General features: G+C 40.6%; 1 protein-coding gene across 8 annotated transcripts in view; it reads right to left on the reverse strand.

The window, feature by feature from the left end:
* IQGAP2 (IQ motif containing GTPase activating protein 2) overlaps positions 1-23666 on the reverse strand; it is a 127928-nt gene that overhangs the window by 8957 nt on the left and 95305 nt on the right. For all 8 annotated transcript variants that reach the window (XM_055698663.1, XM_055698660.1, XM_055698662.1 and 5 more), the window contains 17 exons: positions 22873-22963; positions 18287-18448; positions 16448-16590; positions 15552-15722; positions 13961-14044; positions 13195-13266; positions 12960-13029; positions 12434-12642; positions 11544-11693; positions 10607-10770; positions 9751-9975; positions 9003-9143; positions 8588-8672; positions 6758-6990; positions 4511-4643; positions 1797-1899; positions 781-922 (listed from right to left, as the gene is read on the reverse strand). In XM_055698663.1, the coding sequence (XP_055554638.1) occupies positions 781-922; positions 1797-1899; positions 4511-4643; positions 6758-6990; positions 8588-8672; positions 9003-9143; positions 9751-9975; positions 10607-10770; positions 11544-11693; positions 12434-12642; positions 12960-13029; positions 13195-13266; positions 13961-14044; positions 15552-15722; positions 16448-16590; positions 18287-18448; positions 22873-22963 (2378 nt within the window). The remainder of the gene's footprint in view (positions 1-780; positions 923-1796; positions 1900-4510; positions 4644-6757; positions 6991-8587; positions 8673-9002; positions 9144-9750; positions 9976-10606; positions 10771-11543; positions 11694-12433; positions 12643-12959; positions 13030-13194; positions 13267-13960; positions 14045-15551; positions 15723-16447; positions 16591-18286; positions 18449-22872; positions 22964-23666) is intronic.

The raw sequence follows: 23666 nt of genomic DNA on the forward strand, positions 1-23666 counted from the left end.
GTATTTCCTTTTAAAGGGAACTTCTAACCTTCACACTTGTGGGGTAAAAGTAAGCCTAGTAATAGAGGACAGCAGCCTCCCATTCTCCCTCCTTTGGTTCAGGAAGTGCCAGGATCTTAAATACGCCACTGCTTATTCTGGACAGCTTAAAATAACTTCAAAAGAAGGGTGCCAATAATTTGATACTAAGGGCTTTTATAAAAACATTTTCAACTGTGAAGTAGCCTATATCCCAGGGTAGCCCAGTTACCATTTCTTAATTCACCAAATTGAATAAACACAGTTTTCTTTCCGTGGATAAAAGTATGCGCTATTCCTGCTGAAGTGACAGTCACATCCTGTTCAGATGCCTGATGGCAGTGTGTCAGGGATGTGTTTTCCTTTAAGGGGGAGGAGAGGACAGTGTAATATTGTCTGTCACTTACAAGGCTAGACAGCTTTTCATCTCTGCTTTCCCAAGGCTGTGGTGTTTTAAAGCAGAACACTTTGACAGCTTCGTGGAAGAGTAGTTACTAGGTTAGATAATGATCCGGTCATGCTCCAAAATACAAGTGGCAGTACATTTATCTTTCTGGAAGAATGGACAGTTTCTCTGACTTTTGCAGACATTTGAGCAGGACTGAACACAAACTGGCTTTTGAAAACTGAGTACATTCAGCACTTAAGAAATGTGCACAGGCAGGGCAGCAGGGTAGAAGCAACCTTCTTTTAAAAAAAGCAACCCACCAACAAACCAGACAAAAAGCGTAGCCAGAATATAGTTTTTTGAGCAAAACTTACTTTATCATCAGGTTTTTGAGATCCTGATCTTCACCTTCTCGTAACTCATATTTGCTTGTCAGAGATAGTGAAATCTCTGTTTTTGCGAGTTGATTCAGTGTGCTTTCCCTGTTGGGGTCGTTGGGATCAACAGCTCCTTCCCCTGTAAGGAAACATATTTTACTTCAAGTCTGCCAACTTTCCCATGATTCAATGCATGAAGTGAACAAGAACATAGATAAATCAGTGTAAGTCATCAGAAATATTCAGTATTTTAAATAGCACACCCATTCCTATGATTTAGAAGCATTCTTTTTTTTGGGGCATTGAATGATCAATACCATAAGGTAGCTATTTATAAGCCCAGATAGAATATTTTGGAATTGCCACCAATTCTTGCTTTTCATCTACTGATGTGCAAGAGATTCACATATCTTCTTCTCAAAGAAGAGTACAAACAACTTAAGATCCTTTGTACTAACATGCAGTGGTAGTGAAAAATTAAAGAGTAGCAGCTATAACTTGGAAGCTGGTATTACCCATGACATTCTAGCTACTTTCTGAATGCTTTACATCTTACTACAATAAAGGCAAACTAATATCAGTCACAAATTTTCCTTATAACTAATACGTTTGCATGATTTTTAAAACTTCATTTTTATTTGGATAATTGAGTAAAAATAAGAAATGGCTGTTTTAAGAATTCCCTGTGCAGTTTTTGTAAGTTTCTAGCACATATTAACAAGAAAAAAAAGGTCAAGTTATTAAAATTACTTGTTTTCTGTCTGCAGCTTCAACACAACTGGATCATTCTGCTTGAAACATTGATGTTTAGATTTTGAATCACATAATCTTTGAGTGAATAGTGCTGTTAGAAGAAGGTTCAACTATAAGGAGCAATGTTACAATTAGTGTTCAGAAAAGAACTATAGTAAATGAAGCAGCTTTCACCATGGGTGGCAAGAGTATTTAAATCAAGCTCTTGTTTAACTCTGCCCCGAGGGTGAAGTTAACCTTAAAGAAGAAGAACTGTATACCTAGGAAAGACTCTACATCAGGAACAGGTCCCAGCCCTTCCAGCAATTCGTTCAGCAGGTCATTCGGCTCAGTAGCAATGGCATCCTGGTGTTCTAATAGTAGCTATAAACAAATGTTAATAAAGTCATCATCATCAAAAAAAGCCCCAACAAAAAAACCACCCAGCATTCCCAGTGTGTTTATACTTGTAAATAAATCTGGAGACTAAACACTGAAAAATACAGACTTAGTGTGATTAGGATTAAGGAGGACCCAAAGTGGGGAAGCATGCTCAGTTCCAGACTATGAATTGTTCTTGCCATAAAACAGCTTGCCATGCTCCTCTGTCAATTGTCTCTGGAGTGCTGAACATCACAGCTAAGCAGAAGGTTAAAATTTGCCTTTAGGACTAATGAAGTACCACAGAGTAAAGGGTGATAATCCCAAGTAGAGCATCTCAGCGCTGCATCCTGAACTAAGCACACAAAGGAATGAAGACTGGGTTGTTGGTCCACAGAAAGATACCTATTTTTTCTGTATATCCACTCCAGTACCTTACAACCGTATCCGTGATACCGTTCAAAAATTACTATATTTTGTGAGTGAGAAGCCAGCTATGCAACACCTAATAGACTTAGAAGTTGCAGGAGATTTGTGAACATACGCACAATAACTTCCATACCTGGGCACATTCTCAAAACTTTAAGCCACAAAAATACTGGTAAGCCAAATTAATGAAGACCGTGAATGGGGCAGTTACATTTTCTTGAAAACAGGCCCTTGCTATCTGTAAGAAAAGTAACATCATGCTGGCTTAAATAAAGCCAGCAACATTAGTGATGGCTAGATTCAACAGTCCGCTACCCATAAAAGCAATGTTCCCTGTGTGGAAGACAGATGGAAAGATGTAGTGTCACTAAGCTTCACTGAAATTTAGCTTCAGCAAAGCATGCACAGTAGGCAAAAATGCCAGGATTCCAAGTACTTTAAACACTGCAAGTTATAGTCATTCAAAAGTTACTGGCTACTAGAAACTCAATGACAACTAGAAGGCGTACGTCAAGAAAAGAAAGGCATTCCAGACATACTTATAAGACACAGTGAGCTTAAGTCCATAACCGTTAACTTGTTTTAAAAAAGTTTATGTGCAGCAGTTACCCCACACTGTACATAATGTTGACCATGATACTGTGGGAACTGCTGAGAAACACTGTATGTACTCATTAGAGCTTCACTGTGCTTGATGCCATACAAGCACAGAGTGACAGAGACATTCACAGGACAAATTCTCTGGGGCAAAGCCAAGAGATACATGGGGAAGAACTAAAAAACCTGAGCTGGTGAATGCAGCAGTTCCCTCATTCCAGCCACATCCTACAGAGTGTGCAATGAAAATTAAGTTTAGGCAAGTGCCTTGGAAGATGATGACAGAGGGCAGATTTGAGAACAGCTTCTGAAGCTGAGCTACACATGACAAACTGTTTATGCATCTCCTGTTATTCAAACTAGGGGTATTTTTGAGCTGTATGACCAAAATGGAAGTTTTAATTTACATTTGCAGGAACAGTGCAGTGTGAGCAGACAACTCAGGCTTAGGCTCCCAGAGGTGGTTTGGTGGAAGAGGTGGCACATGACAAGGAGAATCAACTGGTAAATATACTGCACACAGATAATACCGTGGTCTTCAGAACTATTTGCTTGTTTGCTCTAAGCAGGCAAGTGCATGTAGTCATGTTATCAAAAAAAGACCATTTCCTTGACCTCCTTTGTTTGGCAATTAATTACCTCATATTTTGTAGAGTATTTTATTAGCTAATATAAAATTGCATAGCAATGCTCTGTGACATTAAGATCAAATAACATACTAGACATGCAACAGACCCACTAAAAGGAATATTTGAGCAACGCTAGTGTTTAAATGTAAGCTCTGATCATAAACATGCAGACATAAGTCTATGCCTTAAAAAATTAAAAGAAAGAATAGGCATAAAGGCAATCCAGAAAATAGGTTTTTAGGCTATTAGTTTTGACTTGAATAAAGCTGACTTGGAATATGGTGTAGTGGGAGTTAGGTATTCTACCTTTTCTATAGTGTATCTGACAATATTTGTGGTAAGTTCTTTTTGGGCTGGTAAGGCGGGGCAGGGAACAGTTTGCAAGCCAGGAAACAGATAGTAATATCCCAGCTTTAAAAAGACCATGTGGTAGACATTTAACTTACACCCTAATGAGTCATACTACAGACAGCAGTTAATCTGTTCTTTACCCACGATAAAGAACTGGCAGGATGCCACAGCTCAGTCCTTCCAAATCAGACATTTGCATCTGCTTCCAACAAAACATATGACAGAATTCCAGTCATGAAATACACTGACTTTTCCTCTGTTCCCACAGTCAAAGGAGCTTCTTCAAACTGGCATCACTTTCTTAGCCAAGACAAGAAAGTATTTTTAAGTATAAATAGAAGTGTCACACTAGATTAGAACAAAAATGTTCCTCCCTTCTATCAGAAAATGTTATATTTTTTATATATATATAAATGTCATTTGAGATGATGCTTTTACATGGAAGCAGTCTTCTAGGAAAAATGCAATCTAATACTGAATTCCAGACACGAACTGAAGAAATTATGTCGAAAGGGAGAATGAATACTAAGCTTCCCCAGAGACTGTTTGTTGCAAATGTTTAATAATCTGTGCACTTTAGTCTGAGTAGTGTATTTTCATTGACTTACTGAATGGGTATTGATAATTTCTTCAATGGAGATATATATGACAGGTTTGCTAAGGGTCACCATGTCAGAGTATTCATCAATATTGAATTTCTCCTCTGGTTCAGGAACATCACATGCTGCTTGAAAAAAATTCCTAAGAGAAAATTAGAAATACTTCAATAATTATCCCCTATAAACTCAGTTAACCTGTAACATAAAAAACCCCACAATCAGATCTTTGACATGCATTATATTCCTCTTACAACCTGCAGTATACACTTGGTTTCTAAAGGAACCTTTTAAAGGAAGCAACACATTTATACAACAACAAAAATGCCTGTCTTTCCTGTACAGCTGGAGGAAGATTGTTTTAAAGGTAATTTTCTTTTCTTCTTATTCAATGAAATGCAATATTTTAATGTAAATTTTAAACACCTAGAGAAATCTGTATTTAGTACTCTAGAAGATACGAAAGGATTTCCCCAGAGACACCCTCCAGTTTTATGAAGGCACTTGGTAGTGTGAAGCATGCCAAGAAGAAATTATTTGAAATAGCTGCACATAATTACCACTGTGCATACAAGTATTTAATTTGCTGTTACTCAAACTGAGCTGCTCAAACTGACAGGAAGTATAGTATTGTTTATGAATGCAAGAATCTTCAGAGGGAAAAACGCAGTGTGGTTGAAGTGTTACTTTGACATGACTAGCATGTACATGGACCTGAGACCTGCTTCCCAAGACAAGAGGTGTGTATCCAGGCTACTGACAGCTCCAGGGATATGCACAGGCAGCCAAGACACAGCAAGGTCCTCCCATCAGAGGACTGCTTTGTTTCCCAAAGAGGACCTGAATTGGAGCACCTGGGAGAAAGTTTTAGATGAGGCCTACAGGCATGCTGCAGGAGCTGTCCTGCCTTCACTGTGCCAGCCCTGTGCTGCTGATGAGGATGCACATTTCAGGTTCAGAGAACCTTTAAATTTGGTATTAAAAAAAAAACCCAAACCAAACAAACCCAAAACCTAGGACTCCTCAGTTTGGAGAGGAAAATCTGAGCAATATGATAATGTCGTACAAAATCACAGCGGTGGGACAAGGGGGTAAGCAATCCAACTAGCATGAAAATATTAATTTCAAATAAATGAAAGCAAGCACTGGTTTAACTGACAGGTAGCACAATACTGATTATTGCTTCAGCAGGAGATTGTGGAGGTAGATCATCTCGAAGGTTTAAGAAGGGTTTGGACAACTTCCTGCAGAAGGTAATAAATGCATAGGAAAAGATCTAGGTAGGGCTGCTAGCTTTTAACACAGCTAGCATTGCAATTGCAGTTGCTGAGTGAGCACAAGCAGAACAGGCAGCTAAGAGCACTGTTGGTGTTTGTGAAGTGTTTAGTTAAAGTGCAGAGCACAATCACGCAGAGACTCAGCTTCATATAAAGTTGGCTTAATTAGGGGAGGAATTCTTCCTTTTGTAGTGATCAAGGGGCTAACTAGAGTAGGCTCTCTCTTTCATAAGCATTTGTTATTATTGCTAAAACACTTTCTACCCTATTGTTTCTTCATGCTTACAATATCACGCCCTTAAATACTTCATTAAACAGAATGACTAATTTTAACTGTCTGTATTTATGGCAAATCTCACAAGGAAACCCTTTATGTGAACAGTGCATTTGCTTTCATGAAGGGCAGACACTAAAGATAGAAGTTCTGAAAGTGAGTTTGTCACAAAGCTTAAGAACACTTCAAGCTAATAATAATCACCCAAAAAGATAGGCAATAATCCCAAAGAACTAGTGTCCCAGAGTATAGCAAAACATGCTATTTCCTATGACTGCAAGATGAAAGAATAAGATCTGTGTGGAATCTCTTGGCAAAGATGAAAGAATAAAAACAAAACCCACAGCTTTTTCTTGACCAATAGCTTTGTTCTTCTGACAAAACATTCAGCTGTCCTCCTGACACAAAGAACACGTAATTTCTGCTGGATAATGTATCACCCCACGCAGCTCTCACAATGTGTTTGCAGTAAGGAAGCCTTACTGCAACCAAGCCAGCAGAGATTACCAGTTCTCAAAGTAATACTCAAGCAGAAACACAGCCTGTTACTCCCACTTCAGCTTCCTCAGCAGTGAGGAACTCTCTATGGCAGATCACTGAACATTTTTAACTTTGAGCAAGGAATTCCTACACATAAGGAGTCTACCTGCCTTACACATCCTAGAGCAGAGCTCTTACTGTATAGATGCTTGTGAGGGCTTTGCATACCTGAACTTCTGGTATGTCTGTGAGAGGTAGGTGTTCATAGAGGATAGATGTTCGCTCTCTCCTTCAAAGAGTTTGTTAGAAGCAGCGTGCTGAAGGACTTTGGCAACACAGCCTAGGTTCCTCCTCTGGTCAGAGTGTATCTGACCCCCAGCTGTCATATCAATTATATCAAAACCATCAGGAGCAACAATGGCAGGGTTCATGTAACGATAGTACAGGAGATTGCCCACAATCTAAAAGAAAAAAATCAAGATATCTTCCCTTTGCATACAGAATTACATTTTACAAAACATGATCAGTCATTTTTACTTCTGATTTAGACCACAGGAACCAGTGCTAGAACCACCCCTAAGACATATGCGTTACCTGTGTGCCTAACTGAAAGAACCTGTGATGCTTTATAAGATGTGCCTCTTACAACTGCGAACATCAGTTATGGACTTTTACAATGACATTTCAATTTGGTGCTTGCTTTAGGTCAGCTAATGCAATGCATTGAGCTGAATAATAAAGATAAATACAACTCTTCTAGATTTAGCAAGGATCAGCTCTAGAGGCTCGTTCTCTGAAGTGCGACAGATACCGGCCAGCAGCTAATGCATTCATTGACAAGGAACACAGTTTTTTATGAGGACAGCATGCAGCCCTAAAAGACTAGAGAACAGATTTTTCCAAACTGCAATTTCTATAATGAAGTTACTGTAACTTGTATTATGCAGATGGTGGCTTCAAATCATTCCTGACCTCAGAAACAGGCAGAACTTTCTGCAATTTGCCTTAGCTTACATGTGGTCACCTGCAGAACTTCCAATTTACACATTTAAAGGCTTTCAGTTGGGTGCCTTATGATCCATTTGCTATTTAGTTTTTTTTTTTTATAAATTGAGCAATGCCTTAATCTGTGTTGCTGGAGTGATGGATGGAAGGACCCCATAAATGGTACTTGCAAGGATTTCCAATGCATTGTTAAAACACAAAAGAGCAGAATTAGTTTTTCAGCTGAGAAGTCTGAGGTCTTTTAGGCATCAGGAGATATTTTTTAAACACCGAACAGTATCTTTTTGAGGAGTAGTAAGGAAGTTGTATTGAAATGAATACTTTGTAATTTTAGGACCGTGTCATTAAACACTAACGAAAGCATCTTTACTAAAGTGCAAATAGTTCTAATTTGAGAGAGTTGTCAGTCTCTCAGCTGGCTGGAAAGCTCATGGAGCAATGCCCCTAACCCCACTGAAAAGGCACCATGGCTGTGGTTGGTTAGCGATGATCAGTGTGCTGGTACTGTGCTTATCACTTACACTTTACTTTCAGTCTGTACAAATGTCCTTTCTAAAACTTTTACAAGCTTTTTAAGTAATGTAATGATCTACTTGAAATTTTGTTTTAAAGCCCTTTCTCATTCTATTTAAATATTAACACAATTTTAAAACGAATTATTTTTTAATATGTTAACAACTACAGGCAAGGGGGAGAAAAGAAGAAAAAGACCACAGTGGTCTCATGAAAGGACTGCTGGTGGTAAAGACCATAGTACAAAACCAAACCCCTAGATGATTCAGATGAACTCCAACCTTCTGAGAACAATTACTATCCAGAACAGGCTGGGCACTGTTTTCTGTAAGAATTGCTGAGCACCCAGACTAAAGTAGCTAGGTTGAGGCAAAAGAGTTCCCTTCCCCTCCCCTTCCATCACCCCTTTTCAACTCAAGAAGTGCCAAATTCTGTCAGTAAATGCTGGTATTCTCAGTTCCTTAGAATGCTTAAGTTCAACAAAAATCCCATTCGGCATTAAAAGAACAAGGTGCTGGCAGTTTTCCCTCAGAAGCCTACCTTTAATAGTTCATCTTCTGTTGCATCTGGGAATTTCTCATGGAGCGAGCTCTTCAGAACTTTGGCTATATATCTCATTCCGTAACTATGTGTAGAACAGATGAAAAGGAGAAATATTGGAAAGACTTAGATGAAACATAATAATTATTTTCTAGTCAGCCAAGTTAATGGCTTTTTCCCTAGCCACTTAAAACACAAAACAAGACTGTAATGGAAAACATAAATTTCAAGTACGAGAAGCTCAAGAGGCTGCTAAAGCAGAGCAGAAGTGGAGAAACCACTCCCTCTACTGGGAAAGTCAGCAGAGAGGCACATATCATATGCCATGGAATTTGACAGGATCTCCACTGAGTTTCAAGTGAAACTTCACTGTGCACATGAACTGCAGCTTCGAGACTCTTAACTCAGCACTTACGGCATCATATTGAGAGAAAAGAATATGGATGTGAGAACTTTGTCGGTTACTGCTCGCAAACTCTGAATTGATGATTCCAGTTTATTGACCACTTCTGTGTGTGTTAATGCTTGTTCTGTGGTTACATCATATGGCAATTTGCTGCAAAACAAACAGATATTAAACCAGGATAAATGTATCTGAGAATAAAAGGCATTTATTTTTGCTTCATAGGAGCCATAAGTGAATTGGAAAAAAAGTCAGACAAATACAGTTGAAATAGGCTAACAAAAGCCTCAGGTGCATAACCTTCCTTTTTGTGGAGGGGGGCAGTTTGTTTAGGTGGGGGTGCACACACCATCATGTACCTTCCCTTAAATACAAAAGGGGAATCCTAATCCAAGGCATGCATCTCCGCATCTCAGTCCCAGCACAGCTCCTCAAAAACCTGGGACACTACTAACATACTGTTATTAAACCTGGGGAAAAGGCTGTAAGTTCTTCCATGGTATAGTCTACTACACTTACAAAGATTAAGTAATTGATGTTTAGAAGTTCATGACCAGGGAAGTGATCCCTTTGTTGTTCACAACAGGTAGAAGTACCTGTGTTTTAAGCATCTATCCCCAAAACCTCTCATTGTGCTGCAGGAAAATGGAGAAGGGATGCATGGGGGCAAGTGCAATTTGTCAGAGAAGGGAAGGGAGACCAGAACTGAGGGATCCCTCAGGCATTTAAATGGTACAGCATGCCCAGGTTCCTCACTCACCTGGCCTCACCAGTCTGCATTTCTAGCTGGTTTACCCATGACTTGTACACATCCACAGGACTAGTGTTGATTACAAGGGACTTGTCCTCCATGATCTCCTTCACCACCGGGGCTAGGAGCTGGCGCAGAGTGTTCTGTCCACGAGCACCTCGATTGAAGCTGACGACCATCTTAATGACAGTAGGGTTTCCAGTAACAATATCCTGTATCTGGTCTACCTTAGAGCTGTATCAAGGACAAAACAGTTCTCAGATCTGACCTGTGTATGCAGTTATCCATGTTTTCAAAACCCACTCTTTTTAAATTACCCTGTTTCCATGTTGAAACATGTTTACACAGTCTATTTCTTAGCCTTTCATATAAAACAAAATTATAGAAACTACTGCCTGAATTCTATATGTGTTATAATAATGTCCCTGGAACATAGCATAGTTAGTGGCAGCTAATATATAACTGATTCAGAACCAAATACCTGTTCAGGGCATAAGATACTGTTTTTTCAGGATAAGCCACCAGTCTCCACTTACAGAACACACATTCATGCAGAGAAAGAAAAGACTTTCTCCACCCTTAGATACTCAAGCACAAAACCAAGAAACACTAGTGTCTGGGTTTTTTAAGTGATTTTTTCCATACAAAAATATTGTCCACCATAGAATTTTTTCCTGAATTGCAAATGGCTTGAGAAAGCAAATAAGTTACCTTGAAAATTAATTTATCTAGTAAGAAAAATAGGCATACAATTTTACAGCAGTTTAAAGATTAACCATCAGATTATTTTAGGTGTGTATCTGGTCTACCTATTCGAACTGTCTGCAACACAAATTAACTTAAGTCTTCTTGCGAGTGCACATACTTTATCTCCTCTTCTAGAGCAGTTTTGAAGAGTTTGAGAAGCAGATATTCTTCTCTTTGATTGGAGGCATAGTTGTATAGAGTGAAGATGACTGTATCCATAAACTTGGTTGATTTGTTTTGTGGCATCTGGAAAATCAGCTTCGCCAGATATGTGGGGTTAGTCTACAAAACAAACAAGTGATGTAAATACTATTGTCCAGGACAAACTACCCCCCACCTGTGGGGCAGCTCTCTACATTTGTCAACACCAAAATCATTTATGTTGACTCCCATATATGTCACTTTTCCACACTGGCTTTACTTTTTCCAAATCCTAATGCAGAAAACACACTGAATACTGCAGTTAGGTAAGTGTGAATAGCACCAATAAGGATTTTATCTGTAGTCTCCAAAGAGTACCTCTGTGCATCAGGTCTATATGTCTGATGACAATGATAATTTACCAAATGACAGTGGCTGTCTACCAAGGTGACATTGCATACTACATGTCCTTTTAAGTATTAGAGAACATCTGCCCTAGGAAGATCTAAAATTCTTCTTGAAAAATTTCAGTGAGGTAAAAAGAGCACAATAACAGATGCAGTATATGCTGTCAGCTGCGTAGCATGCAACTTCTTTTCCACTCCATATAACACACAGTAGTAGTGACAGTAATGTACATGGACAAAAGATATATGGAGGAAAACATTTGTCTTTGGCTTCCATACAGATTGAAGTTATTCTCAAGAAAGAAAAGAAGGTATATTTCTCACACAGTTTGAGAAAATCCTTGCTTTCTTTAATTACAGGAAATATTAGAAGTCAATCATAGTATTTGCTGCAGTCTGCATACTACTATGGAAATCTTTTCATAATCACTAAAACAAAGCAAGAAATATATTTCTAGATTTTCTTTAGCAATTTACTGCCACGTTAATTTTTACATTATGATTTACCTGTAAAAGGTAGAATAAATGTTGATAAGCCTCCAGTTTCTTTCTTCTCTCTTTACTCAAACCTTTGATGCCCTGTTTGTCAACCATAACCATCTCTTCCAGCTGGCTTTTGCTCTTTTTGTTCAGTTTCTTGCTGTGCAGTACCACATCCTGCAGACAGACAATTGAAAGTCTGTATTATATATATTCACAGAACAGGCAAATGGGAGAAAATTACATTTTCCCAACTATGTTAAATGCAATATTCCTCGCAGGGCCTTCATTGGCAGCTTTGTATATTTTACTGCTCTATTCACTAACCAGTCTTTTGAACATCTTTTCCTTGTCACCAGTACGGCTTGCCAACAATGACAACTGGGACTGGGAAACCTGATCTCACATACAGATTCATTCATCATTTAGTTAACAAACAAGCTCTCAAATATGATTAGAAGTCTAGTCTATTCTACCACAGAAAAGATGCTTAAAATCTGCCAAGCAATTGCTGTTACCCACAAGTAGCAAAACTAAGAGTGACATTCAGTAGCAAACTGACTTACCACTCAGGGCAACACAACATCTACCACAAAGTATTTTCAGAAGGTTAAGACACACAAAGAAATTTAATTTACCAGGAGTATTTTAACTAATTGAGGGCAACCAAGCACTAGCATGGGTTACTTAGAGAGGTTGTGGAGTCTCCACCCTTGGATACATTCAAAAGCTGTCTAGACATGGTCCTGGGCAACCTGCTCTGGGTGGCAGTGCTTGAGCATGGGGGTTGGACCAGGTGACCTCCAGAGGTCTCCTCCAGCCTCAGCCATGCTGTGATTGTGTAAATCCTGAGCTCCCTCAACACATGGAAGTGCTCAGTGCATTCTACCAAGGGAGTCTGAACAGAGCCTGCTGACCTGAAGAGTGATTCTGTTTTTCACCAGCAGTCCAATCTTTATATCCATTAAGTTCAAGTCCTTCTCCAGCTGTTGATTGGATCGAATTTTTGTAACCACTTCTTCCCTTAACCTTGTTACTTCTAGTTCTTCTTGAAAGTCTAAGTCACTTTGGTCCAAGAGGTAGGCAAATTTGCGCAGGACAGCCAAGGGTGGATTTTCAGCACCAACTGTAGTTGAAGTAAATAGGCTTGTTAGTTGACATAATAGTGAACACCCCTAAACCCCCCAGGAAACTGTTGCTGTGCATAAAGTTTTGCAACTGCAGAGAGAAGGTTATGCTAATTAAAGCAATGTTTTTGTCATACTGTTTAAGTACAGCTACCCAAAATTTTTCAGTTTCAGCTGTAAACCAATTTATTTACAAACACACCTGCTTTTGAAAGAGAACAGGAGACAGAAATCCCAGGTGAAAGTTTTTAAAAAATGATTGAACACAGTAGCATACTATTTCCCAAACATACAACATTCAACTGTTACCACTTACTTAGTGTTCTGTAGTCCTCCCTGGCTTTGTTTGCTCTGAGAAACGCTTGTATCTTCACAATTTGGTCACTCTGGAAGGGACCAACATTAAGCAAAAGAATCTAGTTAGGATGCATTTCTGCTCAGAAACACCCTGCAGAACCTTCACCCTCTTCCCCAAGATTCCCAAAACTGCCCTTGCTGTCATGTTACCCTACTTTAATGCTTCACATTCAAAATGGAGAAAAAGGACTTACATGATCCTTGAAGTATTGCAGCCGTTTCCTGTAAGCTGTCTTTGCTAGCCACATTTTGACCCATGACTGAATCTGAAAATTAAATAAAATTTAAGAAAACCTTAACAGACATTGCACAAACTGTTCTCTGTGTGTGTATGAAACTTGCTTCCAACAGCCCTCTTCCACACACTGTTCTCTCCTGCTTGGGACCATAAATGACTGTATCACTAAACTCCAACAGTCCTGTGACCAGATTAATGGACTTCAACTGAAAGAGCAAGTTGAGTTCAAGGGTCTACCAGTCGTGTGTTGTATTATTTTTGGAAGTAATTTCTACCTTCAAGTCTCAGCTCTCAGTTGTAAACCAGTCTCCTTCAGAGACAGGAGATCAATATCCCATCTGTGATCTATGATCTACTCATGAGACACTATCCCAGTAACATCTCAGAAAAGTGAACACTTTCCAGACAGGTAGATTTGACAGCTTTTAAGGAAATAACACGCTGTTAGCTCAAATATTTTCAAATTTAGTATTATGGAAATGAAAGCATAAGGAAATCTCTATTATGAGCCACACAAGCTCAGCAAAGCCTGACAGAAGTCAAGCACAGAGCTTTCAAGAAGCAATTTACTTAAGCTGACAATTCAATAATTTTCAACATCATTCAAATTCCTGTAGCACAAGTCCCTCCTGTTTGTGTTCCTAATCTCTGATTCCCAGGTGGTGGAGGATCAAGCCAAAGGGTAAAATATACTCGGGCCTCAAAGCACAATGGAATCTTACCTTAACAATAGCAGCAACGTTGCCTTGAAGCACCTTTAGTCTGTCAATGTAACTTTTCCGTTGTTTGAATCCTTTCCAGAAAGCCTATTTTATAAAAGGCAGAAGACCATTATTACTAATAAAAACCTAATATTTATTAAAATATACATACACTAAAATAATTGTTTATCCTATAGAAAAAAACTGTTACTGTGGTGAAAAGATAACTAAGGTGTAAGTAAGCTTGCCTCTATATTTTTAAGGTGCCCTGATAAATCTTGTGTTAATTTGGCCAATCTCAGCACAAACACTTTGTTGCCCAATGCTGAAGCCATCATTACTGTTATCACCAGTACACCCTCATCCTTTGCTGTCGCAATCACCAACTTCATCCCACACGGGGAAGACTGCCATCTCTTGTGCATTACATCCAAAACCTGCCCCCTAACTAGCTGGACCCCCATTGCTCTTGGCCTGGCCTCCTTCCCAAGTCTTTGGTCTTCTAGAGTTGCTCAGAATCATCTTGTACCACAGACAAGAACGCCCAGTTCCCTCACACGGCAATCCCTTTGCAAGCTCAGAAGCAAAGTCTTGCCAAGGAACCCAACAACAGGGATAACAGGGATAACAGGGAGTCTTGTCTTTACCATATTTTGGCTTTCATCTCTGTCCAGCTGGTAACAGTCTTGTCCTCTACTTGTTGTCTTGTCACAAGTCATTTTTATTTTAAAGCCCACAGAAAACAGAGAACAACTTTATTCACCTACATTTCTCTGTGTTTTTGAACCTGCTCACAGACCCTGTATTCCTCTAACAGTACAGTCATTTGCTGGGCTCAGACATCATGCCAGAAAATGGAAAGCCAGTCCCAATGACAGCTGCTAATGGTAAAGGTACATATCATCATGAAGTTACTATAGATTAAAAAAAATTGTACATTTTCTCTAGAATGTGTGTGTGGGGGGGTAGGTGGGTGTGACATTTTTCAAGGCTGGAATAAATTGTTTCTAACAGGAGATGGCTATTTCACCATTTAAAACCACTGTGCATGCATTTGTCAGTGTTCACACACTCAGCAGAAAGTTTCCTTTATACTCTTCTTGGAGTTCAGCAAACCGGAGACATACAAGAAATACTGCTAAAGCCTGAGAACACCAGGGCGGCTGACACTCCCCACCCAGCTATGACCTCATGGAGCAGAAGCAAACCACTTCTAACTGGGGATAGTCTAGAAAGGAATGTATTTCTTAAGTCGTACTTTGCCAAGGAATTTTTGCTTCAATACTCAACAAATATCTTCTGATCTTGTATGATCATGTTACATGGTTAGGTGTACCACAGCCAGGGCTATGTATTTCTAGTGGGAGTCTTCTCCTACTAGACTGCATGCCAATATAAGCCATTCTTTTAAAAGTGGATATTTGCTATTTAAAAGCATAATTACTCCAATAAGGACAAGAACATATTTGTGGATGTAAGAAGTTTGAACTGCTGCTGATCAAAACAGGGAGACCAACCTATCTGAGGATTTTATCAGTGGTGGTAGTAATCAGCTACATCACCCTTGCAGAAGTTGCCCAAGCCATGTTACCTTCTTGTTCTAGAACAATACCTGTATTTTGATGGCAGATGGTTCCTGGTTTTGAAGGTATGCTTTTCTCTCCTGATAATTTTTTCTGACTAAGAACCCCCTTGCTCGGGCTTGCATCTGAACCACCAGATTTTCATTAGCAAGCCACAGCTGCTCTCGATTGTAATCTGCTGTAACTTGCCCAACAATGCTCTGTTAAGAGATCACAGAAGAAGGTCATTTAAAAGCAAAATTCCTCAAGCCAAAACCATCCTGGAATTTGATCTGTGTTCTGTCCATCATCTGTACAGGTGATGTACATCCTATCCAAGCCCCTCTGATTTACCCCTAGATTTTAATCTAGTATGAAGGAAGAGCTGCTCTGCTACCACTGAATTTTGAATAATTTATTTTTTTAATAAAAATAACACCTGGGCAGAAGCTCATGTGGTCTATTTTGTCCTAAGTTACACTTCATACCAACACAAAACCTCTACAGCAAGGGAGTTTAAGTATCATATTCAACCTATAGAGCATGAAAATACAAGAATGCTGTCAAATGATTGGATTTAAACATAAAACGTTTCCACCTGCCCACAAACATATCATGAAATTTCTTGTCATAGGCCAATACAAAGTCCAAAAAATATAAAGGGATATGAGAACAGACTTTCCTCTGTCTGTGTCTGCTGGTGGCCATTAAAAGGAATGCTGTAACTTTCAGTTAAGAAGTCCTTGAATCATTGTCAGACATCAAACAGAAGGCTGTGCTATCACCGTCTGCTTAAACTTCAGTTGCTCCTATTGTCAGAAGCAGACACTGAAGTGATCTTTAACCTCATCCAGCACAGCCTCTTCCCTTGATATTGCCACGTCTTGCTATCTCTCTCTCCAATGTTTATGCTGCATTTGCAACAACAATCATTTCAGCCACTTACTTGGATTTCTTCACCAGTTAACCATGAAGTTTTTGGTACAACTCCTTCAGGAGCATCACAGGTACCTTCCTCAGTTTCCACATTGTAATAGTAATCGTACATGTTTTTCATTACAAGTTTAATCCATGGACTTTCAGTAGAATCTAAAAGCAATACATACCATTAGTGTGCATTTGTGCCTTGTTACACTGAGCAATTACAGCTCCCCCTACCCATTTCCCATCTCTACATTTGCTACAAAGCCATTTTACATGCAAAGTCACTACATATCTTGGCCCAGTGTGTCAGAAGGATGTTTTCAAAATATCCTGTTAGTGGATCAGGACCTTTCTAGAACGAAAAAGCTATGACATTAGTACTGATCCAGTGCCAGCTTCTCCAAACCCCAACATGCCAAGTTAGTGCTCACTCCTGAAAGAGCATGTGTGTGCGCTACGTCTTCTATCATCACTCACGTAATTGGAACCAAAAACTGTAATTTATTTTTTTTAAAAAAAGTTGTTCTTGTCTTCTGGCCAAAAGGTGGCCTTATTGACACTTAACTCACACAGGACATTTCCTATATCCACATCATTGTCTCGTTTAGTGCTTTGGTAAACAAGGCTGTATCCTGACAGGCAGGAAAAGCCTCATTTCCTCATGGACAAAAGGCCCCAAGGTAAAGCTGATAAGGTCAGTTGTGCAAAATGCCCTCTCAAAACTCAGACTGCAGGATGAAACATGCCCACCTACTGAAAAGAAAATGTACTACATTAACAGGAACTTTTATTTTAATTATTAGCTAATCTTGCCTGCTGATCTTGGCTGCATTAGCTATGATGTGCTTGCAGCTCTAACATGACAAAACATCCCATCATCTTGCTATAGGCAGATTCTACCTCCAGCTTTTGCCAATACCTGCTGCTCTGGCAATGCACAGGGACCGTAAGCAAACTATGGACACTTGGCAGAGCCTGGATTGATCTTTGACAGTAACCTGTAAGGCTGAAGTATGCAGCCTAACCCTTCTCTGCATCTGCTAACACAAAAAAATAAATCCGAGAGTAATGTGGTTTTCTGGGAAGATAGATTAATCTATTGACAGTCACAGAGAAGCTGCCTTAAATCCATGCAGAGGCTGGTTTGAGACTCTAGAAAGACTTAGCTAAACTCTGGAAATAGCTGGACATGTTTCTGGAGGCTATGACCCCATGGGAAGCCCATGCTGGTGCAGGCTCCTGGCAGGACCTGTGGACCCATGGAGAGAGCAGCCCATGCTGGAGCAGGTTTCCTGGCAGGACTTGTGACCCCGTGGGGGACCCAGCTGGAGCAGGGTGTGAAGAGCAGCAGTCGCAGGGAGGGACTCACACTGGAGAAGTTCATGGAGGACTGTCTCCCGTGGGAGCGACCCCACGCTGGGGCAGGGCAGAGCGTGAGGAGCCTCCCCTGAGGGGGCAGGAGCAGCAGAGACAGCGTGTGAGGGGCTGACCGCAGCCCCCACGCCCCGACCCCTGTGCCACTGAAGGGGAGGTAGAGAAATTCAGAAGTGAAGTTAAGCCCGGGAGAAGTCAGGTGTTGGGGGAAGGTGTTTGTAAGTTTTGGGTTTATTTCTCATTATTTTATTCTCATTTGAATAGTAATACATTAAACTGATTTCCCCAAGCTGAGTCCGTTCTGCCTGTGATGGTAACTGGTGAGCGGTCTCTCCCTGTCCTTATCTTGACGCACAAGCTATATTTTCTTGCCCTGTCTGGTTGAGGAGGGGACTGATAGAGAGGCTTGGTATGCACCTGGTGTCCAGCCAGGGTCAAACTACCACGTATGGACAAGTGGAACTGTCCTTTTCAGGGAGGTTTTTACCTTCTCTGGTTTTCAGGCTCTTGGCTTCAAAGAGGTTCCTGAAGTAGGCTTCAGCACATTCAGGAATGACTCTTAATCCAAACTTGGACTGCAGTATCATCAGGATTCGCTGTGAATCACCCTTCTCCAAGCTCTTGTTAATCATTGATGTTCCAACAGCCACTAGAGTAAAATAATGACATAGAAAATTAAGTGGTTTATGCTTCAGGTACCTACAGCTCTAGCCCCCAGCAACTTTGATAATGGACTTCTAAGGCTGGCACACATGGACAGCATGACATACAGAGCAACTCAGTGCTTCACCCATCTGTAGCCTCCTTCATGCTTGTAAGGACACGTATTTCAGAGAACAGCAAGCTTGTTAGATAGAAAGCGTGCACTCCACCCAGGCTGGGATGCAGCCACAGCACAACCGAGAGCAGCCTGAGCACATAGCTGCTACCCTATCAAGTGACACACCAGACGACACCAAGGCAGAGGTTGAGGTACCCCCACACTCAGCCTGCCCTAAGAAACAAGCCATAATCCATTGATCACTTGGAAGCCTTTTAAAGATGCATGAAGTCATTTGGTTACAAGCTGTAAACCTCAACATTCACTTTTACTGTATAAAATGTGAATAAAAACTTATTGCCTTGAGCAGTCTTGCAACACTAACATCATCCTCGTTGGGATCCTGAAGGGACCCTTTCTTATCCTCACTGCCAGAGAGCTTGTTTGAAGCTGATGCAACAAATTCATGCCCTTGAGTTTGCCAGAGATGCAGCTTTTGCTTCCAGGGCACATGAAGTTCCCTGAGAGGTGATGCTATGAAGCGTGTTCAAACTTTGAGGTTATATGACGTTACCCATACTCCACTTCAGGACTTCCTAAGCATCCTTTGCTTTGTGCAGGTCCCACCATCACCGAAGGTGCTGCTTCCACCACACCTGACAGCATGGAGCAGCACACACCACTTCAAATCGCCTTAGACACTAGAGGTATATGCTGCTTTAGAAACTGTCGCTCTGGTCTTTAATGGTGTTCCTTCAAATCTAAATTCAAGATCCATGCACAGAGGAACAAATGAATAGACATATGGCTAGAACACATACATTATATATTTTGGCTTAAGTGAACCTGGCTACCTTTGCGCCCCACAGCTGCACTTCATGTGGCAACACCAACCCTTTTTCCTTATCTTGTGTATATCCAGATCAATACAAAAAAAAAGGTCCTTCCGTAGACTCAGTGCTCTGCCTACATAAAGCTGACCCAAAAGGTGCTCAGTATCAGGAGCCTATGTACAGGAGGCGCCACTGAGACTGAGTTAGCAGGAGAGCATTTCAAGAAGAGGAACAGTTTTTCTTTGTGGTTAGTTTGACTAAGGTGGAATGGGTGGCTTTGGCTAGAGAGTAACAGATCAATCTCCAAATACATTGGCAGCCAGCTGAGAAGCAAAGTGAATGGGCAATGCCACACCACCGCCACCTGGATTTCTATGAGATAGCATCCTGCTATTTTTCTATGTTTTGAAACAGACCCCTCCTCATGAGACTGGACCTGACTTTTACCACAGCTGAGGTATTGTGATGCCTAGGCATCCGGCCCCAGCAGTGAGAAAGCAGGAGAAACTGGGTAGCCACATATTACTAGCCTGCTGCTGCTGGTCTGGGTGGTTCCATAGGGCAGGGGTCCTCAAACTGTTTAACCAGGGGGCCAGCGCACGGATGCAGTGGCAGGCAGTCATCTGCGGCTGCTTGGTTCCCCCCCCAACCCCCGGCGGGGGGTGGGGTGGGTGGTGGTGCAAGGGGGTCTGTAAATACCAGGGGCCGGATTGAGGACCCTGGGGGGCCATATCCGGCCCATGGGCCATAGTTTGAGGACCACTGCTCTAGGGGCTCAGTCCTACCCATACACAGTCCTCATTGACTCTGCTCACCAGTATTTGAATGCTTTTCTTCCTCTTTTTCTTCCTATCGTTACGAGTGCTGGAAGCTGTTATTATGAAGACAAAAGAGCACACAACCTAGCTAGGAGTTGTTTCTGTAGGTCTCCTGCTGCCTGGCTTTCCCCCCATGTTTTAATTTATTATGCCTTTATTTTTGAGGGGAAGTACAGGAAAAATGTTTAGTAGGGAAAAAACACAATTCAACAGAAATTAATCCTTTCCATTGAAGTGCTACCAATTAATACTGCAGCTCTTGCTCTAAAGAAGAGCCATGTGAAAGCTGTAAAATTATAAGATAAATGGAGCTTAGCCATCCCCAGCTGCAGCAGAACTGTGGGCTCCAGTCTGCTCCTGCAGCAGTTGGGAAGCCATTACCAGATTAACACTGTGAAGGGCACTTTTTCACATCCATCCTCCCTTCAAACAGCTATGACAGACAAAGATGCAGTTGTCTGGAGCGATAAGCCTGGACTCTCAACAGGGCCAGAGTTCAGCTTTTTCCTGTGACTGGGACTCTCATGACAGATCTTGCCTTGACAGACAGACTTTTCCTGTGCAAGACTGATACTGTAATATTAATTAATACAAGACTAATCCTATAGTATTCAATATTTAAATAAGTCATAAAAATTAATTTGGAAGGGATCAAGACTGTTTCTGTACAGCTAACAGTACCTTCTCTTATTTTACTGCCATTACTGCAGCAATCTCAAAAATACACTTTGTTCTGACTGAAAAATAAACCTGACTGCCTTGCAGAAGTTTTGGAATGGGACACAGGGAGTTATTTACCTTTCAAAAATAGCATCTCAGATCAAAATAAAAGTGCATTTCCAAGTTGTGAATCAAGCTGAACTTTAAGTTTATATGATGTGAGTACAACATACTAGCTTCCTGAGACAGGATGTGTTTGTTACAGGAAGTATCAGGGTCTGTGCCGTGGGGAAATTTTAAATCTCAGGTTTTAGCTGCAAAGCCCGAGTGCTCTCCTGAAGAATGTGCTGTGCTGACACTGCTTCCTTTCAACCCAGAGGGCAGAGTACAGGGAAATAGTTATTTCCACAAGTAACTTGTTAAAATAGTTCTACTGATCATGCTTGACTGAAAAGCTGCATATTTACTACAAACATAGATTATATGAAAAGATTTTACTACAACTAGCTAGTGGATGGAGCATGGGCCTATCATTCGCAACATTGTATGGTATTGGTATTGGCATTGGATAATGCTGTGCTAATTCCTGCAGGCCATTTATGAGTTATATTCTTAACGCTTTTACACCAGTGGACACAAAGATGTTTCCAAGTTACTCTTTAGCTTTAACCGACATCCGTTTAATAAGCTATGTGTTTCTGTCCCTTTTCTGCACTTACATGTTTCCTCATGCCTTTGGATGGCATTGGAAGGTGTTTTTGTCCACAGTAGAAGCTATCTGCACTCCTGAGTAGAAGAGCTCAGCTGAGACAATGTGTGTGCATCTGACCCTGTCTCGGAAAACACAAGCCAGGCGCTTTTCGCTACAGATGTGACCTACAAAAATACTTCAAGATGTCTTTGGTTACATCAATGCTGTATGAACTGATCAAATCGATTCTAAAGTAACAGTAATGCTAAATGGAACGTTTCTGTAGCAGGGATAGAAGATTTTGTAATAGCCAGCTGTGTTTGTTTTCTTCCACCCACAACTTCCCAAGCACTAGCTACTGACGTAGCCTGCCTGTAAGTAAACAGGCTGCCCCACTGCACCAAAGAAGGCTGAATGCAGCACTGCAGGAATGCACCGACTTCAGCAGTTGTATTCACAAGCTCTTAGGGCGCAAAAGGCAGCGACACTGACTCACCCAAAAGCCAAGTCAAGCAGAAGGTGAGCCAATACCCAATGCCAAACAGCCTCAGCTAGTTTGTGCTGGCCCCGGGCCAGGTAAAGGTGCCACCACGCTCTGCAATGTCCCCTGCACACCCAGCTACACTTGCTTCCACATTACTTGCCAAAGTTTATTATGAATATTCTTCTAAAATGTTTATATTCAATCCAAACTTCGATAGAAGGTGTGGAGTGTATCCAGTACGTAATGCTCTGACAGGATAAGCCTCATTTTTCCTACAGTTTTCCTCCTCTTTACAGATTGGAGGAACACACCCTTCTCCAAAAAGTCCGAGTGCTCTTTTTACACTACTTTCAAAATTAATACGTTCCTAATTTTTGTTTGTTAGCACTTAATAAAAGGTATTATAATGACATAGGAATAGGAAAGTTGTTTGCTTATAAGAATTTGCTCTTAAAACACGCATCAAGATTTTTGTCTTATATAAGCGAAATAAAGTCTTGAGCAGTATATCCCTTCTCATTCCACATATCCTTCTGTTTCACCAGCTATGTGAAGAAACACTAACACTAGAAATCTTGGTCATGATGTTAACCTGTGTAACCAAATCCACTAAGTTAGCCAAGCATTAAGGATTGCCACTTTAGATAAAATCACACCACCCCAGAGATCTAAATCACCCTAATTTCAGTATGACAAAGAACACACATTCATTTCTTTTGATTTTTTTTAAAAGGGCTGTCACATTTCCCCGAAGTGAAAAGAAATAGATTATCAATTTCAGTTTTTCAAGACTAACAAAAGCAATGCAGTTGCAGGTTAATACTTACAGATTACTGCTTCTTTTATATTGTTATTAGCATCACTGATTCCTTTTTGTATTTCATCCAGCCAAAGAAGCGCTGATTCATCTTGTGATTCCTGGAAAAAGAATAGAGGAAAGACTTGAAAAAAATGAATTATAACAGAAGTTGCCTGAACGTACTGATAGAGCTCTGATATACAGTCTTCTCTTGTGAAGCCCTTGGACACGAACAAGAATTTGACTCCTTAAAAATCAGCAGTAAAACACATCCATATTCTATTTACTGACTTGAATAAACTCCTTTTCAAATACAAAGTCCTGAAAGTTTTCATGTATAGAAGACACCATCCTGCTAATGATCAATAAAAATTTTAAGTGAAGCTAGAAACATTTTCATTTCCATGATAAATACGCAATGTAATCCGAGTGTCAAATAAAGCCACATGTTATCAGGCAGCACTGTAATAGCACATGAAGAGCAGAAAGCAGAACACTGCAGGAAGCTGGCCTTCTTTCAGGATTCCTTATTCTGAAAGGATCTGCGTGTACACCTGAATACATATTACATTAGAAAATAACAGCTCAAGTTTAGTAACAATAACTTAGCTCAGGTGGTAAATGTTTCAGGAATTGAGCAGCAGAGCAGCTCTCACTCTTCTTACAGGTTAACAGTACACGGCCTTAAACCCAAGTTAAAGTAGAAGGTGCAGGAGAGTGGGCTCAGCATCCCCACTAACCAACCCTGCTCTGGCTGCTGGGGTTCACAGGTGAGCCAGCAGTTCAGCTGAGAAAGTAGGATTTCACAGCTAAAGTTACATT

Source organism: Falco cherrug, chromosome Z (assembly GCF_023634085.1).
Source record: "Falco cherrug isolate bFalChe1 chromosome Z, bFalChe1.pri, whole genome shotgun sequence".
Taxonomy (NCBI): domain Eukaryota; kingdom Metazoa; phylum Chordata; class Aves; order Falconiformes; family Falconidae; genus Falco; species Falco cherrug.